The 24,934-nt window shown below is 36.8% G+C and overlaps 1 protein-coding gene across 3 annotated transcripts in view; it reads left to right on the top strand.

Moving 5' to 3' along the window:
- ISPD (isoprenoid synthase domain containing) overlaps nt 1-24,934 on the top strand; it is a 129,104-nt gene that overhangs the window by 14,950 nt on the left and 89,220 nt on the right. For all 3 annotated transcript variants that reach the window (XR_003397750.1, XM_026842322.1, XM_026842321.1), the window contains exons 2-3: nt 2,216-2,365; nt 21,888-21,992. Coding sequence is in view for 2 of the 3 variants with exons in the window: in XM_026842322.1 (XP_026698123.1) it covers nt 2,216-2,365; nt 21,888-21,992 (255 nt within the window). In the remaining variant the exon portion in view is untranslated. The remainder of the gene's footprint in view (nt 1-2,215; nt 2,366-21,887; nt 21,993-24,934) is intronic.

A 24,934-nucleotide genomic window follows, 5' to 3' on the forward strand; every position in this document is an offset into this window, starting at 1 on the left:
ACATTGTACTCTCTTGGCCTGTTTTATGCTCAAAATGTAACATGACATGATTGTTAAAAACTAATAAAATATTGGATCAGCCTAAGAAATCCTCTTTTGCTAACTGGCTTTCTGGAATGGTAACTGTTTCAGAAAAAAAGACTTAACTAATTACAGAAAAGCTGTGGCTAGCATGCTGCTCTGTCTCTTCCCATGACCTTCTAATTTTATAGTTTTTTTGTGTGTGTATGTGACCAATTAAAATATGACGGCAGAACAAAACAGCATAGTCCAAATGCCCAGCAGCCGGGATATAGAAGTAATAATCATGGAATCATAGGAAACAGAGAGGGGACAAGTTGCAGATAATTTAGTGTCTCTACTCCTTATGCGCAGCTTTCCCTCAAAGTATATCTGTTAAATTTACTCCTCATTTAATACATTGATGTATTAGTAAGATTATAGTGTTTTGTTTTGTCAATTTGTCTTTTCTATTACAGAAGTAAAATTGTGTCTGCCTCAGACAGAAAGATGGACTAGATAGATCACCTCTCAAGATCCTTTACATACTTCTGTAATTTCATAGTTCTCGGTTATCTTTCTGTAGCAGGTTTTGCCTTTGGATTATAGTGTTTTGCTCCATGTAGTGTTTTATATAGATATCTCTTCCCATGTATTAGAAAGAAAAAGTGCTTTTCAGATTTTGAAAAAGTGGTTCAGATACTTCTCTTGTCACATGAATCTTTTCCTTCTCCCTGCCCTAGTATCTCATGCATATCAGAACTCTTTGGGCATGAGAAATTGGTTCACATCTCTGTCCTTATTCTTTAAAAGAATGAACTAAGAAGCTGTATTTTAGCGTTCATAAAGAGCTCAACACGCTGACTGCATTCTTTGTTTTATTGTTCAGTAGTGCAAAAGGGGGAGGGAAGACAACTAGTTCTTTCTCTTCTAAGAGGAAAAGAAACCTTGGTCTCACTTTTGGCATCTCATTCTGCCACTGTATGCTTATCTGAGATCAGAAATCTTTTAAGAATGGACAGGGCTTGTATGTGTGAGGGTAGGATTTGCCAACAGAAGATAAATAAAATAAACAATAACAGTGCTCTCATTTTATGCGATGAGAGACCCATTTTTTTTCTGTGTCAAAGCTCACTAGACCTCAGGAGATCTTCTGTGGCTGCAGTGAAAAGGGTCAGAATTCACCACTGGGAGTGGTTTTCTAGGTATACTGATTTAAGATGCTGGATAATTCAAATTGTTTTTAAACAACATCAGTTATTCTTTTTCATTATTCTTTAAAAATAGTTAAACAGTATAGGGTAAGGATGCCATTCATAGTTAGCATTGTTGTAGAACATGCTTTTTGCCCTGTGACTTGGTAAGCAATGTTCTGCCATTGCAACTTTCCCTTCATTTTTGTACGAACAACTCTTGTTCCAGTTGCCTTTATCTTCATATAAATTTCATTTGAACATTTGATAAGTGACTGATGAAGTGGGAGTAACTTTCTTGTATCAAAATGACTAAAACCAGCTAGGAGATGCCGTATATTATAATACCATATATTGATGGAAAGATAAAAGATACACGTTTAATTGGTTTCAAATCCAAGCAAAACCGAAACTGAAATATTTAAGTATCTGTCCTGGGGCACAGTGCTGCTGGATATTAAATACTTTCTGATGTATATGCTGTGTTTATGGTGATTCCACCAGTAAGTGTGGTTGCTCAGTATTTCACAACGTGAATTCAACATGGAGGAACAACCTCACTTTTCTGGAACTTTTCTTGTTGCTTATTTCTGAGCAGTTTAGCCAAATTGAAATCTGTGAAAGCAATAGGTGTTGTGGATTATCAAGACTTCAGTCTCCTGCTGTTTGATATATGAACAGGCCTAGAACTGTCCTCACAGAAACCATTTAATATGTATGTAGAAGAAAGTCTAAAAAGCAAACATCTTGGATCTGTACGTGTATTTGCAGTAGATGTTTGTAAAGGATTTAAGATTTTTTTTGTAAATTGGCCCTCAGTGTGTACTCCTACAAATCTTCTGTTGCTATATTAATGTTAAAAGTCTCATACAGATTAAGTAATATGACTTATGCATTTAGAGATATATGAAAGATAAGTAGAAAATGCATTTTAACACACTTTTTATTTTTTTTTTGACAGCAACTATATGATATACATTAATTAGTAACATTTAGGTTTCTCTTTGTGTTTTGTTCTACAGGCTGCAGGAGCAATTCGTCCTCTAGTTTCTACTGTTATTGCCTCTGCTGCAGATGGCTGTTTAGACCACTCATTGGAACGTGCCAGGTACAGAGCGAGTGAAATGCCTCAGGCTTTCTTATTTGATATAATCTATGAAGCATACCAACAGGTAAGACTTTGAGACTTTCCAAGACCTTTTTTCCATTTACTTTAGTTAAAAAAAACCTCAACACCTTTATATTTTCTTTCAAAAATAGAGATTCAGCATTTATTTCAGATCACATCAAACTGCGTGTATTACTTCTCTGTAGTCTTTCGATGAGAATGCTTTATCATTCTAATCCATTTAAGTTTTACAATTATCAAACTGCATAATACAAGATGGGGTGAGGGGTCTAACCTATTGGAAAGACAGATGTGCTTTAATTTTATTGCGCATTAAATAGATTACTTAAATGAGTGGGTTAATGTGTTTAAAGTTAGGTATGTATTATGTATTGTTGACTGAGAGTATCAGAGTATTGGATGTCCAGTGTAATAATGACATAAAATAACAGGATGGGATACAGGCTGTTCTGAAACATTCTGATAATACTAACTTGATACATCTAGGTAAAAAGCGTTCAATTTGTTTCGTGTTGCAGGTGTATTGTATGTACTTAGATTACTGGCTGAAAATAATATTTACTTAGTCTCTGTTGTAATTTTCCTTTTTTTTTCCTAATATATTTCTTAAACATTTTTATTTAAGAAAATAAAAATTGTGTGTAGTGTATTAAACCTTGACTCCCTTGCCTTTATTGCTCTTGAAGACTGCTTTTCTTTGCCCCACCCTGCATTCACAGTTTACTGGAAACACTCCAAGCTTTCGTCTCAGCATTCTACTTCCTTTTCATTCATCACCTTGTGGAAATTGCCTGTCCTCTAGGTATCTTCCAGACTGACTGGAAGCAGAGCATTTCTTCTGTCATTTGGAAGGAATTATTTTTCTCTCCAGTAATGCTGACAGTCATGCTTCCCATCAGCCTTTAATTTCTAGAGTAAACAAGCCCAAATTACTGATACCCACCTTCAGAGAGTGCATAGCTTAGAAATCACCAACAACAGAACAAATGCAAGGACAGGCAATGAGGAAGAAACAGTTGCTTAATTGTTCACTAATCATTTTACTTAAAAATGTTGGCACAAATTCCATGTCATACCCTTTATACATGACACTTGAAGCCATTCTTAGATGCTGAAGATGAAGGTCTGTCCAAGATGAAGAGCTACTCAAGTGATTGGACTAACTCCAACATTTTACTTTTGATGGGAAGCAGGGGGATGTTCTTGGTGAATATAACACACAGCTGATAGTTCTAAGTGAGACTCTAACTTGAATGTAGTGGGCATACACATGATAAAGGCAGCATATATGTGCATAGAACACGTCTCAAGAGACAACAGCTACTGTTGGTTATACAACTGTTTCTTTCTTGATGTGTATCTCTTTTGGCCAATTGCATGTTTATGTGTTGTTTCTTAAAAAAAAAAAACAAACCACCCAAAACCCCCCAACAAAACCAAACCCTATTTTTTCCTACTGTGTTTGCTCTTAGTTTGCAGATACAGTAGAGCTGGCAAATACATAAAAAGCTTTTGCCCTAAATGTCTTGCTCAGAAGGCAACTATATTTGCAGTCCCTGTGCTCCTCTGAATAGTGTTCTCTTCTCACATATGCATTCCATCAGTCTTTTTTGTATGCCTGCTCTTTCAAGAACAAGCCACCAAAGTTGTTAGCAAGCAACCAAGTCTATGGTTCCTTGTCCCCAGTTCCCTTTGCATTGGCTAAATTCTGGTCATTTAAATGTTCTATGCCTTGGAGCTCTGGGAAGGATAACACTCTGCTAAACCTCTCAACTCATATTGTTTGCTGATTATTTATGTTTCAATGGTGCCTAGCTGTCCAAGTCAAGGATTAAGACCCTATTGTTCTGGGAACTGTACAAACAAATAAAAAAGGATAGATAATCGTTGTCCTGAGAAACTTAGTCAAGCTACTGTAGAACAGATTTTTATAGGAATGGATGAAGCTTATGATGCCTCCTAAATAGTAACATGCCCATCATTAGTTCCTACAACAACCTGGTGAAGTAGGTAAGTATTGTAGAGATGAACAAGTCATTCACAAAGCTGGTAATGGAATTGATTTTGGCTGACTTGGCATGGGATCATGATCCCACTCCTGTGTATTTTATAGTTGAGACCTTTATGCAACAACAGTGTGGGGAAGAACAACAGTCAAGCATGCACTCCTTAGAAACTGTCCATTGTTGCTGCAAATAAGACTTTTCAGTTACATTGTGGGTAATGTGGAATATTGCTCCTAAACTCTGCTTCTATTTAAATACATCATCTGATGTGAGTAGGTAGATTTAGAGAATTTACTTCCAGATAGATTCCTTTTCATGAATGTAAGATCTCTGAATATCTTGACCACCAAGTTTGCTACATTCAGTTAGTCAGTTCTCTGATCCTTACAGGTTTGCCATCTAGAGTCTTTCTTACTCTTCTTGTCTGGTGTCAGTCTGGGAAGAGCAGACTAGTCCTACTTCTCCTCTTATTGCTGTTTTGGATTTATTTAGAAAGGAATAAGCTGTTAACACTATTAAAATATGTAAGATTACTTTTCTGTGATATTTATCAAATTAAAAATAATTTCCTTAGAGAACTTTTTCCATTTGTTACTATCATTTTTTAATCAAGCAATGGTTTGGTGAAAAATATGTGCCTTGTACAAAAAATTAATTGAAGTAGATACAACAAATGCTAAAAATTGGTTTACAATATTATCTTAAAATATATGTATACTACAGTGAATTCCTTTTACATTTGGTGGCAAAAATCCACCACAGATTTTGAGGACATTTCTGCCAGGTTGTGTGCATGCAGTTCATTGTGATGCATGTCATTTTTGTGTGCTGGATCTCAATTTAGTTTTCACTATTACCTCTTCTCTGTTGCTTGGAACATGCATATTCCAAACAGATATTCTTTGTTCAGATATATGTTGCTTTCTGATTTTACTTTGACGATGTCAACATTTCTGACATAATAACTATTAACTTCTCAGCTTGACAGTAGTGCTGTTGAAACTTTTTACATTTTGTTTCTCAAAAATTGCATGCACTCATTGTCTTTGTAATGACTTTGAGAGCTCATTAAAACAAATATTCATCAATTTCATATCTGATATTTAAGCCACTTTTAAATAGAGCTTTTCAAAGTTTAAAACCTAGTACTTCTTTAAGTGTGATTTTTCTAGCTTTGGTTTTCCTTATTACAACCACTCTGTCAGAAAAAGAAAAAATGTTGGACTGGAAGTGACTTCAAATTAAAGTCTGTTTGGTCAGTTACCCAGAAACAGGGTTAAGTATTCCATCCATTACCTCTGAAGTATGCTATACAATAATTTCCAATTTTTGTTTCTAATTTTTGCTCATGTTGTGTGAGAGAATTAGGTTCTGCGAGAAGGTATGCATTATATTGTTTTCAAAAGTGTTTCTTGTAACCACTAGTCATATCTCCTTTTGATAGGTGTATTAACTTGAAATCTTCTGTTCTTCGGGATGGCCCTCCTCTCACAATTCCCAGTGTTTCTTGATCCTGGTGGAAAAATTATTTCATCTTTCTATTCTGTTATTATAAGGTAGCCAAGGACTTCTGCTTGCAAAGTAGGGTGGATTGGTTGGTTTGTTTTGTTTTTAATCCCCAGAGAAGTAAATAAATCTGAAATGGGAAAAGCAGTCCAAAAAATGTTGGTGAGGTATTCCATACTGCTAGGCCTTCTGATGGTTAATGTTGTACAGTTTTTTTAAACTATACTGAAATAGTGGTATAGATTTATAAAAATATTTCCTTAAAAATAATCTCAGATTTTTCCTTTTAGTGTCAATCTTAGTATCAATTGATGGTGGAAGCAGCTTTTTTTATATGTCTGTACATCTTAGAATCATAGAATGATTTGTGTTGAAAGGGACCTTAAAGACCACTTAGTTCCAACCCCCTGCCATGGGCAGGGACACCTTCCACTAGCCCAGGTTGCTCAAAGCCCCGTCCAACCTGGCCTTGAACACTGCCAGGGAGGGGCAGCCACAGGTTCTCTGGGCAACTTGTTCCACCATTTCACCACCCTCACAGTGAAGAATTTCTTCCTTATATCTAATCTAAATCTGCCCTCTTTCAGTTTAAAATTGTTACCCCTCATCCTATTCCTACACTCCCTGATGCATCCCCATCTTTCCTGTAGCCCCCTTTAAGTACTGAAAGGCCGTTATCGGGTCTCCCTGGAGCCTTCTCTTCTCCAGGCTGAACAACCCCAACTCTCTCAGCCTGTCCTCACAGGGGAGGTGCTCCAGCCCCCTCATCATCTCCGTGGCCTCCTCTGGACTTGCTTGGACAGGTTGTAAGGAACTGAAGGAAGTAAATGCCTCAAACATTCATCAACACAGAAAACCTCAAGGACAAGCTGTGATCTTTGTGATTAGTGTATCAAAGGATGCATGTCCCCGTTCCTTATGGTGGTATTGACAAACTCCTTAGATAAAGGTCAAAGTGGGGAAATGTGGACTGAGAAATCAAATGTCTCTCATCAAGCACAAGGACCGCTAATCACAGGCTCCCTTGTGTAAGCCTGACACCATGCAGGTTTTACTACTGAAGAGGTGATAAGGCCTGATAAGAGGTGAGCATTTCTGCCTCAGAAGCTGGATGATCAAGAAGTGTGAAGTTAGCAAAAAGTCTGTGGGAACTGAGGAAAGACATAAAGGTGGGCTGGGCAAGCATGACCACTGACTCAATTGGACGAGGGGGTTGGTGTGCCCCACTCCTCCTCAGTGCTTACTTATGGAAGTGAGTTCATGGAATACCTGTGTCTTCTCGTCTTGTATGCTAATCAGCTGATAAGATGAACTCAAAAGATGACAGAAAACTTTGCTGTGTGTCTACCCACCACCCAAGATAGCAGATCTGAGACAATGCTGGATTCTTGGGTGGTGACCTGGATTTCTTCAACTCTCTTTTTCTCCTTTCTTTCCTTTCTTATATGCTTATAAGAGACCACATTGCTTATTATCCTTTTCCAAGTTTAGTTTGTTTCTACCACAAGTGAAACATTTTAACTGGTCGTTTTGTGTTGCTTCACCTTAATTTAATCTGAGGGGATCACAGAACATTTACAACTCCCTGTGCTCCCAGTCCAGGCTGTAACACAGGTATCCGTGCCCTTCTAGTGCCCCAGGTGAGGTCTCATGAGAATGGAGTAGAGGGGGAGGGTCACCTCCCTTGACCTGCTGGCCACACTTCTCTTGATGCAGCCCAGGATACAGTTGGGCTTTCTGGGCTGTGAGTGCACATTGCTGGCTCATAGTCAGTTTTCCATCCACTAATACTCCCAAGTCCTCTCCGCATGACTGCTCCCAATGGCACTCATCGCCCAGCCTGTATTTGTGCTTGGGATTGCCCCGACCCATGTGCAGGACCTTGCACTTGGCCTTGTTGAACTTCATGAGGTTCACACTGTCCCACCTCTCCAGCCTGTCCAGGTCCCTCTGGATGGCACATCCCTTCCCTCCAGCGTGTTGACCGCACCACACAGCTTGGTGTTGTCAGCAAACTTGCTGAGGGTATACTCAATCCCACTGCCCATGGTGCCAACAAAGATATTAAATAGAGTTTAATATATGTTATAGTCCTTCAGATATCCCGTATCTTTACTTTTTTATCGGGGGAATGCAAACAATTTGAGAACTATTGTTTCTTGGTGAAAAAAGAATCAGAAGTCCTTCGTTTCTGCCTTTTTGTGATGCAGCAGGTAAGTGGAGATGCAACAGAGAAGGGAAAACTTTTCAGTATTCTTCTACCTGAAATGATAATTGCTCCACCTTAGCAGGATCAGAAGATGACTGTTCAGAAAGTAGCTGCTCCTTCCACTCCAGAATAGTGCTACTGATTTTAACATTTTTTATGAAGTTTCTATTACATTATTATACATTTTACTTTTAACTTGGGATACGTTTTGGCCACTGTATTGGATGTCACATAAGCAGACTAAAAAGATTTAAGGTCAATATTGAAATTAAGCAACTGTTCAGAGTACGCAACAGCCAGTAGAGCTAAAATGATGTCTTGTTCTTAAAAAGCCTTACTACTATGAGTTATGTGTTATTAGGTAGAGCACATAACTATAATACTTGAATAGGCATAATGGGGTTTTGCCCTCTGTTGCAACTCTCTGTGTTCAGTTGGTTATAGGAAAACAGCCGTTTACTCCTATTTCAGTGAAGTATTCTGATGCCTCCACTTTGTAGTAGGATTTTGGAATTTGGTGTTGGGATGGTCCTGAGATGAGAAAAGAAGGAATTGTACAGGCCTCCTTACATATGCCTGTGTTATCGTGTCACTCATCATATATGTGCCTCCTCACCTCATACTCTTATGAAGTACAACACTGCTTTCATGCCCTTCAATTTGTTAAATTTATAAAAGTTATAAATTTATAAAATTTATAATAGTTGTAGCTTTTATTTGTATGATGAATGTTTGACACAAAGGTGGACAAGTGACAGATGGAAACAGCTGCAAGGAGAGAAAGAACTAGATTTGTGTGTGTGGTATCTAGCAGGCAGGAGGCTTTACCTTAGCCAGGGGTTTTCCTTGGGATGCTGGGTAAAAGACATATTAAGGGGATAAATGTAGTGTTGCTTCAGTGCTCTTAGTTCTGGTATGTCCTACTTTGTGAGTTTTTCTTTCCTGCACCGTGTAATGAACCGTGCCCCTAACCTTCAGCAAATATTAGTAAATGGACAAAAACTTTTTAAAATAAAAAATGCAAATGTCTAATAACTAGTAAAACCTGTGGAAAAGTTGTAAAATTGCAGAACCCATGATTCCTTTCAATTCTAACCTACCTGAGACAGAAACAGCTAGTTGGATTTTTTTTTTTTTTTAAGGTTAAAAGAATTAAATTCCTGATCTTTGGAAATGCATGTTTCTTTTCTGTTCTTATCAGGCCTAAGGGAAATCAGAAAAATTTAAGTATTAATTGAAAATCCACCCTTTCCGAACATAGCAAATAAAGGATGACTTCCTTAGACCAGACTTGTTCATTTTTGATTAAGGTAGTTTCATGTTTCTGTTCAGCTTTTTAAATTAAAAAGGAGAAAATGCAAAGTATGATCCTGTAAGCCTGGGAGGAGGAGGGTGGTGGTGGGGGAAGACTTTACTTATTAGAAGTCAAGTGTTCCCCTGGAGCAGTATCTTTTAAGGAATTAGAGTATCAGGAAGACAGGTAGACTACCTTTTTCCTTTAATCAGAGTAAGCTGAGACTGATTTCTGTAATAATTCTGTTTCTGACATATTGTGAAATGCACAGAGATCTCAGAGGTCTTGTGTCTTTAACACAAAGCATCTTGTTGTGTCATGTCACGTTACAGTGTGCAAAGTAACACAGCCACAATATACAAAGGCTGAAATACCCAAATTTAGCAAAGCATTGTGTATTTGAAAAGTATCTGCCAAAGTAAGGAAGGTAGCAGGAACAATTAAAAAGCTTTGTGTTTCTTCATCTGGCAGAGGAACAATTGAAAATAGAAGCAGAAGCGTGGTGTGTAGAAGATCCTGACTAGTTTCTATGTCAAGAGATGTAAACAAAAAGCCTAGAGAAGGCAAAGTCATGCTTAGAGAGTTGCCAGCAGAAATACAATAGAATTGCTCACTAATGTGACCAGTCTGGTGAAGCCCAGGACCTTGTAAGAGGGAAGAGCTACACACAGCTGAATAAAGGGTGGGACACGTTAAAAGGCTATTCTGCAGGAATCCTTCATATGTGAATGGCATGGCAAAGTCTAATCACTTTTTAAAGATAGAGTTAAGGTTTATAACAATTTTAAAAAATAATTTTCACAATGTTTTTTTCTGGTAATCTTTTATATGTTGTTTTGCACTTTACATTTTTACACTTACCTCAAGTTCTTCTGTGCCTCTGAAATTACCACGAAAGCTACACCATTTGGAGGATTTCTTGTATTGCATATGTAGTTAGTTTAATCATCTGTTGATAGTAGACCTTTTGTAGATTGCGGAAGTTTATATTTAGCTAATCAGAACAATGATGCTGAAATAAAAAATAAAAAAGGAACAGGAAGCAGGAATATTCATTGAAGGAGGATGAGCTTCAACATGTTTAGAGATGTGTTTCTGATGCATGTCTAATCTCCTTACAGATATCCACATGGAACAGACTGTTTTTTATGGATTCCGTCTAATCTGAGTAGAAACTACGTAGAGATTAGTACTTTTTGGGACTACACTGAATTAATACTTCTGTTCATAGCCAACGTTACCCACTCTTTGGATAATTAAGCAGTCACATTTACTTATAAGACATTACGGCATCTCCCTGCATAGGAGAACACTGCTATTTCTAAGCATAGTATTGACAAGATACAAAATAATAGTGTGTCAGGGCGAATCATGCAAATACTTTGATGCTAAATTCTGGGAGGCAGATGTTCTTCCACTCTTCCAAAAAATCACTACAAGATGTCCCCAGATGGTGTTGAGATGGAGAGAAGAGATATTCTGCAAACTGTCCAACCTGGTCCTCAGTAGAAGAAAAGGAAATCCCAAAACTGTTCCTGTCTGACAAATGCCTCAGAATGTTCAGGGAAGATTTTGCCAGAGTAAGAAAGGAAGTTGGCTATTGTTAGGCCCATTGTAGATGTATTTGCTCAAAGTATTGTCTTTTCTGTATGTAAATTATAGGGAGTGTATTCCATGTGGATTTGGTAAACTTCTAAAGTGCTTTTTGAAAGGGCACAACATTACTGGGATTCTTCTTCAAACATGTGTGAAGCATTTTAGTATCCTCTGTAGCGGGAAGTGGAGTCAGCTGTAGCAGCTTAGTAATATTTTGGCATAGGTCAGGCAAGTCCTTCGAGGCAAAATGTCTAGACCGATTTGGGGATTTTCCTGTGGGTTCGTTCTTTGTTAAAGAAATCAATGTCTGTCAAATTAACATTGCCAGGAGCAACAGGCGATTAAATGAACAGTAGCAGACAAATTGTTGAGTAAAACCTTGGTGACTTTGGGAGCAGGGGTCAGATTCAGAAAAAGCACTGAAGGGTCAAGATGTAAATGAGGCAGAATTTGGGCATTTAAGTCTAACGCTGGAATCCTGAAAAAAACCCCCAGTTCTTGCATCCCTCCTAAGACTAAAGATACCTAAGTCTTCAAGGTACCTCAACCTTTTTTTTTTTTTTTTTTTTTTTTTTTTCTAAGTTGTGGCAAGGCGGAACAGCTTAATATTTGCCTCCTGTAAACATTCACTTGGAGAAAAAAAAAAAAAAAAAAATTGCCTGATGCTATTCAGTCATGAATTGGTGATATGGTTTGGAGCTGTTTGTTTTTGTAGTATAAAAACATGGAAAAAGAGATCACCATTGTTTTTAACATATGACAAAAAGTAGGTAAGAGATACAGATTTTATCATAAGCTGCAATGAGTTGTTTCTTGGCCTTCACCTTTTTAAAAAAGTCAGACATCTTTTATGAAGTGTATGATGTGTAAGAATGATCAGTTTACCTCATTCTTCTAAAGATGTATTTTGTGGTTTCTGTATACTCTGTGCATGTATAGAGAACTGCTTCCTTTTCCACCATCTGCAGCTTTGGTCACCCACTTTGCTTCTGCATTTTGTAGTTATACATTCAGGTCGTCTAAATGTGTGCCATGTAACATCCTTGTGTTTTTTCTAGTTCTACATTACAGTTTGTGTCTATAGGTTTTCTTTCTTTTCTTTCTCATTAACTATATTCTGAAATACTGAATCAAGAAGTGTTTTGAGAATTAGACAAGAGCTAGCTAAAATAATAGTAATCTACTACTTGTATGATTTGTATGAGGACAGTACTGCAAGCCAATGCTCTTCTTTGTATGGAGTCCCAAAGACAGCATACTTCAATCTGCCTATGAAATATAATAGGTAATTACAGTTTTAATGTAACTGCCTACTTGGTTGGTCCAAGTCGGCCTTCTTGGCTGAATAGTAAAGTAACACAAATTATTTCAGCTTGTTGAAATTCCTACTCGAGTTCTTTTGATGGTATAATAATACATATTTTAATTAGCTGTATACTAGCATCAAAATGGGGAATATCTGGTACTTTTTCCATGTGTAGTCTAAGCATGTGAAATAACCTAAAAAATGAAGACTTTCTGCTGATTTATCCATGGGTCATTAGGATTTTAGATCTGATTGACAATGAAGTCTGTGTAGCTCCTAAATGTTGAAAGAAAACCTGGTATCTCCTTACATGAGAAGTTTATATGTTATGAACAGCACCCTTTCATTGCTGTGGGCCGTTTTGGCTTGGATTTTATCTCTGGTTTTAGTTCTATTAAAAAAAATTATTTCTTTGGGACTTCAGTAGAATCATTTCATTCCTGCTGAAAAATTGTAATTTGTTGGTTTTGATGCAAAATTGCAATTTTCAAATAATGCAGTTTTGCAGAGGATTTTGATCTGCCTTTCTCCATTCATTTTGAGGCTGATGCACACAGACTGTTGCTTAAATACAGGGTTGTCAACCTCACCTAATTTGTATGGTCTTCAGGATGTAGTTCTGAGATGTTTTCCAGAGAGATTTTACAGTTAGTTCATCTGACATCTTTTTACCCTAGCAGCTTTGTTCTGAGATTAAGAGGAATAAATATTTTTTTCCCTTTTCCTATCCTTAAAACCTACCCAGTTCTTTTCAGGATAAATATACTAAATAGATTTTGTCAATAATGGTTTAATTTATTCAAAACCTGAAGCTAGATTGGTGGTCTATTGAGAAAACTATGCTAGTTTAGATAGCTCTGTGCTTGATTAGTTCTTTGGCGCAATGGTATTGCCAGGATATTGTGTGAATCCCCACCTTGGCCTAATTAATTTCTGCCACAAGAATGTTTGGAGAAATTCTGATGCCTTGCATAACAAAAAAATAAAGTTTTTTTTCTTTTGCTAATGGGATAATTACTTCCATTTTATGGTCCTCCTCATCCTGTAGGATGTCAAAGCACTTAGCGAATTCACATATTAGCTCTTGGAACTGTTTGGTGCAGTGGTGCAAAGCTGCCACACCCTGGGTGAAATCTGGCATCTTTGCAGCAGTGGAAAGGCGTTTTGTCTTCAGATATGATTTGGAGGGTGTATGTTAGGGAGACACACTGCAGTTATTCAAATGGAAAATTAGACTAGATTATGAGTGTATTGTTGTGTTACTGGATTTACCCTGATAAATGTATTGTATCCACAAGAATCACCCATTTGGCACAGACTCAAAAAATGCTGAATACTGAGCAAGAACCACTGTATCCAGCATATGGGAGACCACCCATCTAAACTGTCATCTGCTGCTTGTTTTGAGAGAGCAAAGAAAACAAGGTAGTGATTCTAGAGTTTTTAATCTCTTAGCTATTGACAGTTCAGTGTGTCTGAAGGCAAGGAAAAGGACCATTTATGATCCTGCATATTTTAAAAAATGATTCTTAGGTAAATTGTTCCAAGAGTGAACAATCTTATCTGTTGAAAAAAAATTTAAAATAAACCAGGGATTTTTAACTTGGCCTGAATATTCTTTACCTCTGTTTTGAAGCCTGATTAAATTGTCTGTTGGTTGCTTTATTTTAGAACTTGATATATTTAGGAATCTCTTTATTGGGAGAATGTGGACTTCTTCACATTTTCTTAGAATAACCTAAATAATCTGCAGTTTTCTATGTTGGGACAAGATTTTTTTCTTTTGTCCATATAACTCTTTTCCAAGTATTTTTCCAGTTTATAAGATTAATTTTCTAAAGTGTAAACGAGGAGTCCTAACACAGTCTTTTGGCTACTACTGTTGTAAGATAGAATATTAAAATTTTCTTCTTGATGTTGTAATTAAAATATGACTTTTTAAAAAGCTGAAATTGTATACAAGGTCTGAAATTCCATGGTCAGCTGCATGCTCGAAATGACCCTTGTGTCCTTTTCTGATAATCAGAAAAATCAATACCGTGTCATAGTTACTCAGCACCTGTTTTATGAAGTCAATTTGATTAATAACTAGCTCTTAGTTGCATTGGGTATTTCATTTTCATATCAGTACCATTGTTTGTTGTCACCTAGTTTGTATTCTCACTATGCTAGTTTGTGTGGACTTTGTTGGAGTAACGTTAGGAATATATCTGCTTGTGTGGCACCAGACAGGAAGACTGAAGGCAGGACTGAGGTTTGATTTTTTTGGTGATCTGTTATTGTTTCAGGATTGTATGTGTAAACTGAGACTTTACCAGCAGTGATATTCATCCTAGTTGCCAGTCACAGGCACACAATGTATTCCGAGTCCTGTCTGCTGGGACATCTTGTGTCCACACTGCAAATGATGTTCTTTAGCTGGTGCCCTTGCATATGACTTCCACGTTGATTCCACCAGAAGGGTAGTGACTTTGAGCTCTTCAGCATGCATTTTGTATGATTCTGAGTAGGGATGTGGGAAGGACTTGCACCAAAAAGAACCTATCGTGCACACTAAATTAGTAATGGAGACACAACCCTTGACATTTCTTGTTTGTACCTACCAATACCCTTCTTTCCTTGGCAAAGCACTTCCAGTTATTCTTGATTACATTTTTATTCCTTACTATCAAAGCTGCACTTTTTCCCCTCTCTCTACAGGTTGATTATGATTTGTCTAGGAGAACATAGCAGACCTCCTTCTCTGGAAGGACTAAATTATGAATTACTCTGGGTATGTAGGGATTAGGGCTCTCCATGTAATTTTCAAGCAGAACTAGGGTTTTTAAAATGATAATGTTTTTATGATTTTGATGTAAAGTTAAGCATGTATACTTCTTTTACAGGATGATTGGTTTGAATGGACCTCTCCTTTTGCAGAGACAGAAGCAGTAGCAGCCAGAATAAGACTTGAAGAGTAGTCTTTTATCATAGAAACATTTAGGTTGGAAAAGACCTTAAAGATCACAGAGTCCAACCATTAACCTACCACTGCCAAGTCCACCTCTAAATCATGTTCCTAAGCACCACCTCTACATGTCTTTTAAATACCTTCAGGGATGGTGACTCAACCACTTCTGTGGGCAGCCTGTTCTGGTGCTTGATAACCCTTTCAGTGAAGAAATTTTTCCAAATATCCAATCTAAACCTCCTCTGGTGCAACTTGAGGCAATGATACAAACACTGTCATAATAATCCTGTAGGATATCTGCAGGTATTTAAAGGCATGGATTTAAGAAGAGAAAAGATAGCTCTTACACTTTTTCAGAAGAATTTTAAAGCTTGATGTATCTGTTTCTTTTATCCAGTCACAATTAAGGATTCTGGGGCTAGGACCTAGTCCTGTGATTATACATCAGCTTCTTTTTCATTTTGAGGTCAGAGCTAGAAAATGACAGCCAATAAAATAGATATATTTTCTAATTGTCTCATTACCTTATTTCAGTGCTTTTGTTGTAGTGATTCCTTGATGAATCTAAATCAAAGTAAATGACATATTTTCTTAGAAGTTTTGATACAGTAAAACACTGAAGACAAAGGTTTTACAATCTAGCTCATTAGTCCTAAATCCTGTCTTTTGGTTAGAGAATCACATGTGACTTGTTGCTTAGAAGAAAATTGAAGGAACCTGTCCAAAATAGAAATTTCCGTGTCAAACTTTTGTTCCTAGATCTTACACAATGATTTGGTTTAATTTATGCTCAGAAGTGCAAACTTTGATATAAATGTGTGTTCTCTGCATCTATATGCGTTTCTGAATTCCACTGAGTTTCTGCTTTTACATTTTGTGACGGTGAGCTTTTCAAGTAAATTTGTGTTTAAAGAAGAAAAAAAAAAAAAAAAGCAGAGTCATCCCCAACCCTGGCTACTAGCTAAAACTTTAAACAGTGATAGGGAAAGCAAATTTCGTGTTGCTCACACTGTGTGTTTGTGCTCTGCATTCTTGCCTGTAGGACTTCTACTGCCTAGCAGCAAGGTGTGTACAGTGAACTCTGTCAGCCTCAACATATAGAGAGATTATAAACTGCTTTCAGAGAAGTCTTAACAGGAAGAAGTGCATAGCTGACCTGATTTGGGAGCTCATATGCCTGCCTAAGACAGGAGTATAGAACATCTTTGCTGGTGATGGCAGTGTGAACTGCAGTCATTAACCCAGGACATTTATTCCAGAAAGGGAAGAAGCAAAATTATTCTTTCATTTGTAACTTTTACTATTAAAAAGATACTTGAAATTCTTACTATTTTTAACACTTGTCTCAATATTTTAAACCTTTAATTGCACATTGTGTTCAATTTCATGGAATCATAGAATCATTTAGGTTGGAAAAGACCTTTAAGATAATTGCTTCAATCAAAATTAATGGAGACATAGAGATTTCAATGATGTTAAGTGCCTATATAGTTTTTGAAAAATTAGCAAGTGTGAGAAGTAGGGAAACCCAAATGAATGCCTTCAGGTTGTTAGGCTTTCAGCTCTGTGGTTGAAATGTGAATTCAGCTGTTATCTTCTGTTTTACTTGGTCATACATCTTTTAATACCTGAGATCTTGGAACCATCCAATACACAAGCTCCTTAATGGGTATTTAGTGAACTTATAAGCAACTTGAGTACTGAAATGTTTTAATGGGCAGTCAGGAAATACTCAGAGGATCTGATGGTAGAGTGCAGGGAAAGCATGGCATATATGGAGAGGACATTTGCGGTTACTGCATTGAAAGGCATTGGGATATAGATACAGATCTGTAGAAAACCAGGCTTGCTTAATTCTGTTAAATTGCTGTATCTTTGTTTTCACTGTGAAGCACTGCTCTATCTGAATGTATGTCACAGCAATTTTACTAATTAACTGCAGTAGAAATTGTTTCAGAGATGAGCTTATTTGAACTCACATTAATCACACTGTTTTCTTTGTTCATGTGTTTCCTCCTGTTTGCTGTCTGTTATTTTTCGTTTAGCTGTGGCGTATTGCTGTAGGGTGAGTGCTTGCTGCAAATCCACCGTTGGATTCAGCATTTTTTGGTTTCTATGGTAATGAACATGACAAAAAAAATCTTTATTAAATAACGATAAAAATAGGCTAATTCAGGTTCAGCAAGAGGTTGTGTCTGCTGCTTTTTTAACTTAGTAAAATGTTCCTGATGATGAATGTTCATGATGTACTCTGGCACTTCAGCAGTGGAAACTTGATTTGCAAGGATCTGGAAAAATCGTAAAGTGTTCTATTGTTAATGAGTTATGCATTTTCATTGCAAATGTTCTGATACTGTTATAGAATGGATTTACATGGGAGAGTAAAATGGAGATAGTTGCTGCCAACAATGGAAAAAGTACTAAAGATCACACAGCCAGTGGTTACAAAAGTGTAAGTCTGCCTCTATTCAGGCAGGTACCTGTGGTAAAGGAGCAAATCTGAAGATTTTCTTTCAGTTAATTCAGAATACTGATTTTGTTTCCTTATTATAAAACTAAGGAAAGATGAATAAGAAAATGACAGTGCCATAATGAAAATTTTTTTTTGCATCTGTATATGTTCTGCTGTATGGTTACCAGTTCCCATGTATCATTCAAAATCTTTTATCAGTATAAAGATACAGAAAAATAGTGCATGTTAACAGTAAAAGCAGTTGTTAATGTTAAATAACTACTTCTTTATAATTTTACTTGTTCAAAGTAATTTATTTGAAACAAGTTAGCTTATAGACTATTAATAAATACCAGGGAGATACAGGCTGTGTAGCTGTTCTTTTCTCTAACCCCTTATTCCATGTTTACAGCTAAGCAACAACAGTATAAGTTTCATTTTAGGAAGGAATATTATTTATCAAAATATTTTCAAACTAATCTAGGGGATGGGGGAAGAAGAATTTGTGTAATGTTAAAATCTGGATCTCACTCCACCCATAGCACTTTACTCAAACACCCACTCTTGGAAAACAAACAAGCCACCCACAAAAAAAAAAATCAGTCCCCAATGTTACCTATTACAGTTCAGAAGCATTTTTTGATAACATATTTCCTCCGGTGTCATTTGAAGAGGTAATTTCTTTCTTCTGTGGATATTTCCAGTTGTTTTCACCATTTCACATCTGTGGTCTGAAACTTAAACTGTGTCTGTTGTTTCACGAAGCTATGTGTGCATGTCAAGTTTAGTTAATTCAGCTCTGTCAAATTTTATGTTAAAAAGCCTTTCAGTCAAAAAGAGACTCTAGAAATAGAGTTTTAAACAGGTGGTTGTAATGTAGATTGCATCTAGGTGTACAATAAAATGCATACAGAAGACTTGGGATGAGAATATTTGCATGCCTGGGTCAGTAAGAATTTTCATTATAGATATTCTACTATTTTTATTACAGGTAGTCCCCATAATACTTGATTTGTTAACTGAATTTCTTAGGGCAATATAGAAGCTTTCAAATTCTACACTTTAAATATGGATTTAAAATTTCACTCAGGGAACTGTTTAGCACATGGGTAATATATAAACTAAGCTGGTCTTGAGCTGATAGTTCCACTTCATTGTTCTCCTCTGACATCATTGTATCAGACTTGCAGAAGAGTACACTGTGACAATATGTCTAGGTTTAAACAATTACAGATAATTAGAGTGGTAAATGTCATCATGTACAAGTGTTAGTGAAATATGTTTTTAATTATTACTTTGCTTTGTGTCATATTTCATCCCTTGAAGCCAACAATACCGTCAAGATGCTTTAGCCCATTTATGGAATTTCTCCACTTCCTACTAATTATCTGTAATTAATACCTTGCTAAAAAGTTGGAATTGCTTAGTCTTGTCCTAGTATTGTACATTACACATATATTAAAAAATGTAACTTAATTTTAATTCAAAGTAAATTCTTTCACAGTCAAATTTTTCTGAAAATTTCTGTTCTGAGGCAAAATAGAATTTTTTTTTTTTTTTTTAAATCTGTATGTTATCCACATTGGTAGAAAATAGTTTGCATTCTACTAGAAAATTTTCCTTAAAAACAAAACAAAGAAAGGAAATGTTTTGGTAATAAATATTTGAAATTGAAAGTTACTAGGCCATTTCTGGTTTCATTGACAATTTATCTCTGGATGTCTTTACTCAAGACATCACTCCATTTTACATATTTTAGAGCTAGAGTTCCCTATTCCCTTCTATTTTCTGTTGACCTTTTTTGTATCTTGACTATTTAAAGACTATAAATCATTTCTGCTTAGTTTAAAAATATTCAGAAGTATATTTTTGAAACCTGTTTTCTTTAATATTCTGAAAGAAGTCTTTCTTTTGAAGTTACTCTGTCTTCTTGTGTCTTTTGTTACTTAAAGCAGTTAAAAACTTCTGTAAGAAGAGTATAACACTTTTTAAGTGGGCTGTGTAAAAGGATCTTTTTGATTGCAGTCATGATAAAATATATGAAAAAATTACTAATTTAAGTAATATAAAAGTGATACCTGTGATTTTTCTAAGATGTCTTTGTGTATTAGTAATATAATTCATATGTATAATGCTGATGAATTCCTTGAATTTCCCTGCTGCATTATAAAATAAGAATAGAAACTAAAATTTTTCTTCATCTTTTTTATTAAACTTCTTGAGGAAATTATATTAAAAAAGGCAAATTGTATTGCAGCACTCTCACTGGGATCTTCTTTAACCCACTTAGATTTTTGCATTCTTGACAGTTTTGAATTCTTGAATCCTGGAGAATACTGTAAATTAGTGAGTGCAGCATCTGGACTGTCACGTTTTATTCAAAACATGAATTCATAAACATGGTTAAATCTGATGCAGTGAAAGGGTTATTTCAGCTTTTGTAAAGAAAAGCTTATGCATTGCAGAGCTAATTGCCGTTCTTTAAGGAGTTAACCAGCATGTTGTTTGGTAACAGCCTACTTGCATAATAAGATGTTTCATTGAGGCTTTTACTGCACTCTCTTTAAGGAAACCAAAGAGATCTGGGCTAAGAGTAAGGATTTACCAGAGTACATTATTTGTTAGAAGATAAGAAACAAGGTCAAGTGTATGGCCAGTTTTCATAGCAGTAAATCACCAGTGGAGTTTTGTGAAGATCTGTGCTGGGACCTGTGCAGTTCTTTTGTTCATAAATAATTTGGAACAGGAAGTAGGGATACCTTTTTTTTTTGAGGGCTAACTAAGAAGGTTTGTAGAAGGATGTTATGGTAAAATTGATAGGTAAGTGTAGATAAATGTAAAGGAAAGCAAAAGGGTTGATCAAAGTATTGAAGTAGCTTCCACACATGATATGACTGCATAGATGTTGATCTCTTTATCTGTGGAAAAATGTGAGAAGAGATGTGGTAGAGCATTTTGAAGGGCTGAGAAGGTGGTTTTGCACTCCCTTTTATGTCAGAACATATGTGGTCAAAAGAGTGATGAATTAGATGCTCTGTGATGCTGCTATTCAAAAAGTAATCGGGTGAATTCAGGATTCCTGTAATTCACTGAGAACTGTTAAGGTAGTTGCTTCTGGTTCAGTGTGTCCCTCAGGGACATCTTAATTTAGGGGTTTTCTAAGCCAGGATAGTAGTTTTATATGAGGCCAAGGGAGTATTCTGGGAAAATAAGAAGATATGATTGCCTTGTTCTTACTTACTTGTCCTTGACTATCCACTGTCAACCTCTACTAGAGACTGGATACTGGGCTAGCCAGCCTGTGGTCTTATCAAATACATCCCTTTTTAATGAAAGACTCTATCTTAAATTATCCTTCCTTGGTACATGTAATTCATGTTTCTGGATTGACTAGTAATTTAGCAATATGAAAATAGACTAGAATGTTATGTTAATCACCCCAACTCATCTTGAGGTAGTCCTGTCTGATAAGCTCCCAATTCTTGCTTTTGTACCTCCCTATGTTTTGGTTTGAGAAACTCATTTTTCCATTGATAGGATTCTTGTAATCACTAACTATAGGAAGGCAAACTGCTTGGGAAGGATGTGTTGAGAGAAGAATGGCTCTTACAGATGACTAAAAAAGTGGACAAACTTGTTTTATTGTTTTATTTTTATTTTTTAAATCTGGAAAGCTTATGAAGCAGCATGAAACTTTGCTATTTTGTGTGCATATAGCTGGAGAATATTTTAGAGGGAAACATGTAAGGAATACAGAGGTTCTCAGTTACTACCATCCTTTTTTTGATGCTGCAAAACCAAAACAGACAAGGCATTTGAAGAGTTATGCTTTAACAATTTATGAACCCATTCCCATATTCTAAAAGTTTGTCACTAGGTTGGTGTTTTCTTTTGGTGAGGCCTTAACTCCATCAAAAATTGTTTTTAGACATGTAACTTCTCATTGGTTTTAGTTAACAACGTAAAGGTGTAGCAAGATACTTGCAGCACCTAACTGAATTTGTTTGTGCTTATAAAGTGTTTATTTACTTCTGCAACACTTTGCTGGATAGATATAATTTGTCATAAGATTCTTGGAAGGGTTTTATTTCTCATTCTGAACCTATCTACCTAATACAGCATGTATTAATCTGGACAGAACCATTAAGATATAAGGTGTAATTAATGAAAGAAAATCTGTTAATATTTAAAAGTATTATTTCTTTAATACTAATTAAGAATATATATTCTTTTTTAATTTCTACAGTGTACAGACTATGATCTGGATTACGGAACTGAATGTTTGCATCTGGCTCTGAAATACTGTAAAACGAATGCCAAACTTGTTGAAGGAACAGCTGACCTCTGGAAGGTAAAGGCAATAATAGTCTATGGTTTGGGTTTTTTTTTTTAAATAAATAAAATTTGTACATTACCATAAACATTCAGATATGTTTTCAATTGTAAAAGTTAGGCTTTTCTCTTCCAAACTTCAGAATTGTTTTTGGATTATTGTGAACTTTTTTTTGGAGCTCATTGTATACAGACTTTGGCAGATGTTACCAGAGATAATCAGTAAAGACAGTATATATCTTGAAGTAGGAAAACCAACTAGGTACTTGAATAACCTGAGAATCTGTAAAACTATAAATCCCTAATCTCTAAAGATAAGAACATTGTTTTATAAAATGAGCTTTCTCCTGATACTGTCTTTTGTGTATTTTCCTCTACTTTTCCCATGACAACAGTGCTTTTTCTCTGTTGTCAAATAACCTGGCTGACAACAGTTTGATTTTTAGAGCAGTTCTTTATATTCAGTAACACAGTGATGTTTAAGACCTCTTCAAACAATCTTTTAAATATTTTAATCATCATTCACCTCGTCTAATAATCTGTAGGTTTCTGATGACTGATAAAGCAGGTGTGTATACAGGTGCCAAAGGATACTTCTCTTCTGCTTATAAGAATCCATTTTCATTGATTTGGGTGGTGGGACATTATTCTTTTTCAGTAGCTGTTGTGTCATGCAATTTTTAAGTGTTTCCTTTTTTAAAAAAGATTTATTCATTACCACATTGAAGGATCTGGAAGCAGCTCAAATCACTCCATCTGTCTTTGACAGTAAATTTCCTCCAATGGGGCATGATTTCTAATAAGATGACAGTAAATCTTACACAGAAAGGTAATTTCCTGAGTCTGCAGTGCAAATTTCCTGTGCAATTTAGCAGCAAAATTTACTTATGTATTGGTTGCATACAGCAACTTGTTTCAATATCTTTCTGGGGACATAGACTTTCTGAAACAGTATATTGTCTGTTTTCCTAATCAGTCTTCTAAGGGATAGATTATGTCATGAATATTTGCATTATTTCACTTTTTGGATGGTTTCATTGTTCTCACTGCAAAGTATGGTACTTATATGAAGGGTAAAAAATACATAATGTTAGTTTAGTTCTTCATAATGTTTATTTAGTTCTTTACTATTTGTAGATTGTAGTCTTTTGACCAAGAATGATAGAATAATTAAGAGCCAATGAGATATCTAGATGTCATCTGGTCCAACACCTTGTGGAGAGTGAGGCCAGGTTAGTTAGATTACACTGTGCAGAGCCTTGTCCAGTTGAGTTTTGAATATCTCCAAGAATGGAGATTTCACAGACTCTCTGGGGAAAACAATTCCAATGCATATCCCTGCATACGGAGGAGTCTTTTTTCATAGTGTTTGGTCAGCATTTCCATTGCTGCCTTTTATACTGGGAAAAGATGAAAGGCCAATAGAAAGATTGTCAAGAAAAGTCCAGTTTATTCTTTTCTATGGCCATTAATTATGACCTTTCCCCACCCTTCATCTTCTGTTTTTTGGGCTGAACAAGCCAAGTTCTCTTACACCATCTTTGCAGCCCTCTGCTGGACTTCATTCTGTTCCTCACTGCATTATACTGGGGAACCCAGAAGGAGAAACAGTACTCTGGTGTGTTCTTAAAAGTGCTGAATACAGAGGAATAATCCCTGTATGGCCTGTCATGAAGTCTACTTCCTTATTAATACAGCCCAGTCAGTTGGACTCCTTTTCTGCACTGCTACATACTGCTGACTCATGCTCAGAAGCTCCTCTTCTGCAAAGCTGTTTTCTATATTTTGGCATCAGTATGGACTGATACACAGGGTTATTCTGTCACAGTTGCAGAACAAGGTTATATTTCACAAGGTTTCTGTCAGTCTCATTCTCCAGCCTTTCAGGTTCCTTCTAAATGAGTGTTGTACCCTTGAGCATATTGCATACTTCCCCATTTGTTGTCATTTACTAGTTTGCTAAGGGTATTTCCCCTTTGCCAGGTTATTAACATGTTAGACAACGTTGTCCCCAGTATCAGCCCCTGAGGAACAGCACTAGTAACCAGCCCCCAGTTACACTTCAGACTTGAGCTTTTACAAATCTCTGTTTTAAAAGAGAATTGTTAGTGAACTTAAAGGAGAAGTGTTAGTGCCACTCCAACATTGTCAGTGAAATGAAATCCGGATGCTGTTAATTTTCTAGCATGAGGGACCCATTGCAGTAGCACTGGAATTTATCAACCTATAAACACATGGAAAATGATAACATGTGAAAAGTGAATTCCTTGTAGCTGCTCAGATACTTGACAGAGAACTTTTTTTAGCTGGTGGCATACTGGAGAATATAATGGAGAAGGAGATTCAGATAGAAAAGCTGAAAATATTGTGGACTAGGTGAAAGAGTTTGTATTGGATTTAAGGGTCAAGCTTTTGGCAGCCGGGGGGCTACAGGGGTGGCTTCTGTGAGAAGCTGCTAGAAGCTTCCCCTGTGTCTGATAGAGCTGATGCCAGCCGGCTCCAGGATGGACCCACTGCTGGCCAAGGCTGAGCCCATCAGCGATGGTAGTAATGCCTCTGGAATAACATATTTAAAAAGGGGGAAAAAAAAAATCCTTGGACAACAGTAGCCAAGAGAGGAGTGAGAATATGTGAGAGCAGCAGCCCTGCAGACACCAAGGTCGGTGAAGAAGGAAGGGGAGGAGGTGCTCTGGGTGCTGGAGCAGAGACTCCCCTGCAGCCCATGACGAAGACCCTGGTGAGGCAGCTGTGCCCTGCACCCATGGAGGGTAACAGAGGAGCAGATCTCCACCTGCAGCCCGGGGAGGGCCCCACGCTGGAGCAGGGGGGTGAGCCCAAAGGGGGCTGGGACCCCGTGGGAAGCCCACGCTGGAGCAGGCTCCTGGCAGGACCTGTGGACCCATGGAGAGAGGAGCCCACGCTGGGGCAGGTTTGCTGGCAGGGCTTGGGACCTGCGGGGGA

The sequence above is a fragment of the Athene cunicularia genome, assembly GCF_003259725.1.
Source record: "Athene cunicularia isolate RWA chromosome 2 unlocalized genomic scaffold, athCun1 chr2_part1, whole genome shotgun sequence".
NCBI classification, from domain to species: Eukaryota; Metazoa; Chordata; class Aves; order Strigiformes; family Strigidae; genus Athene; species Athene cunicularia.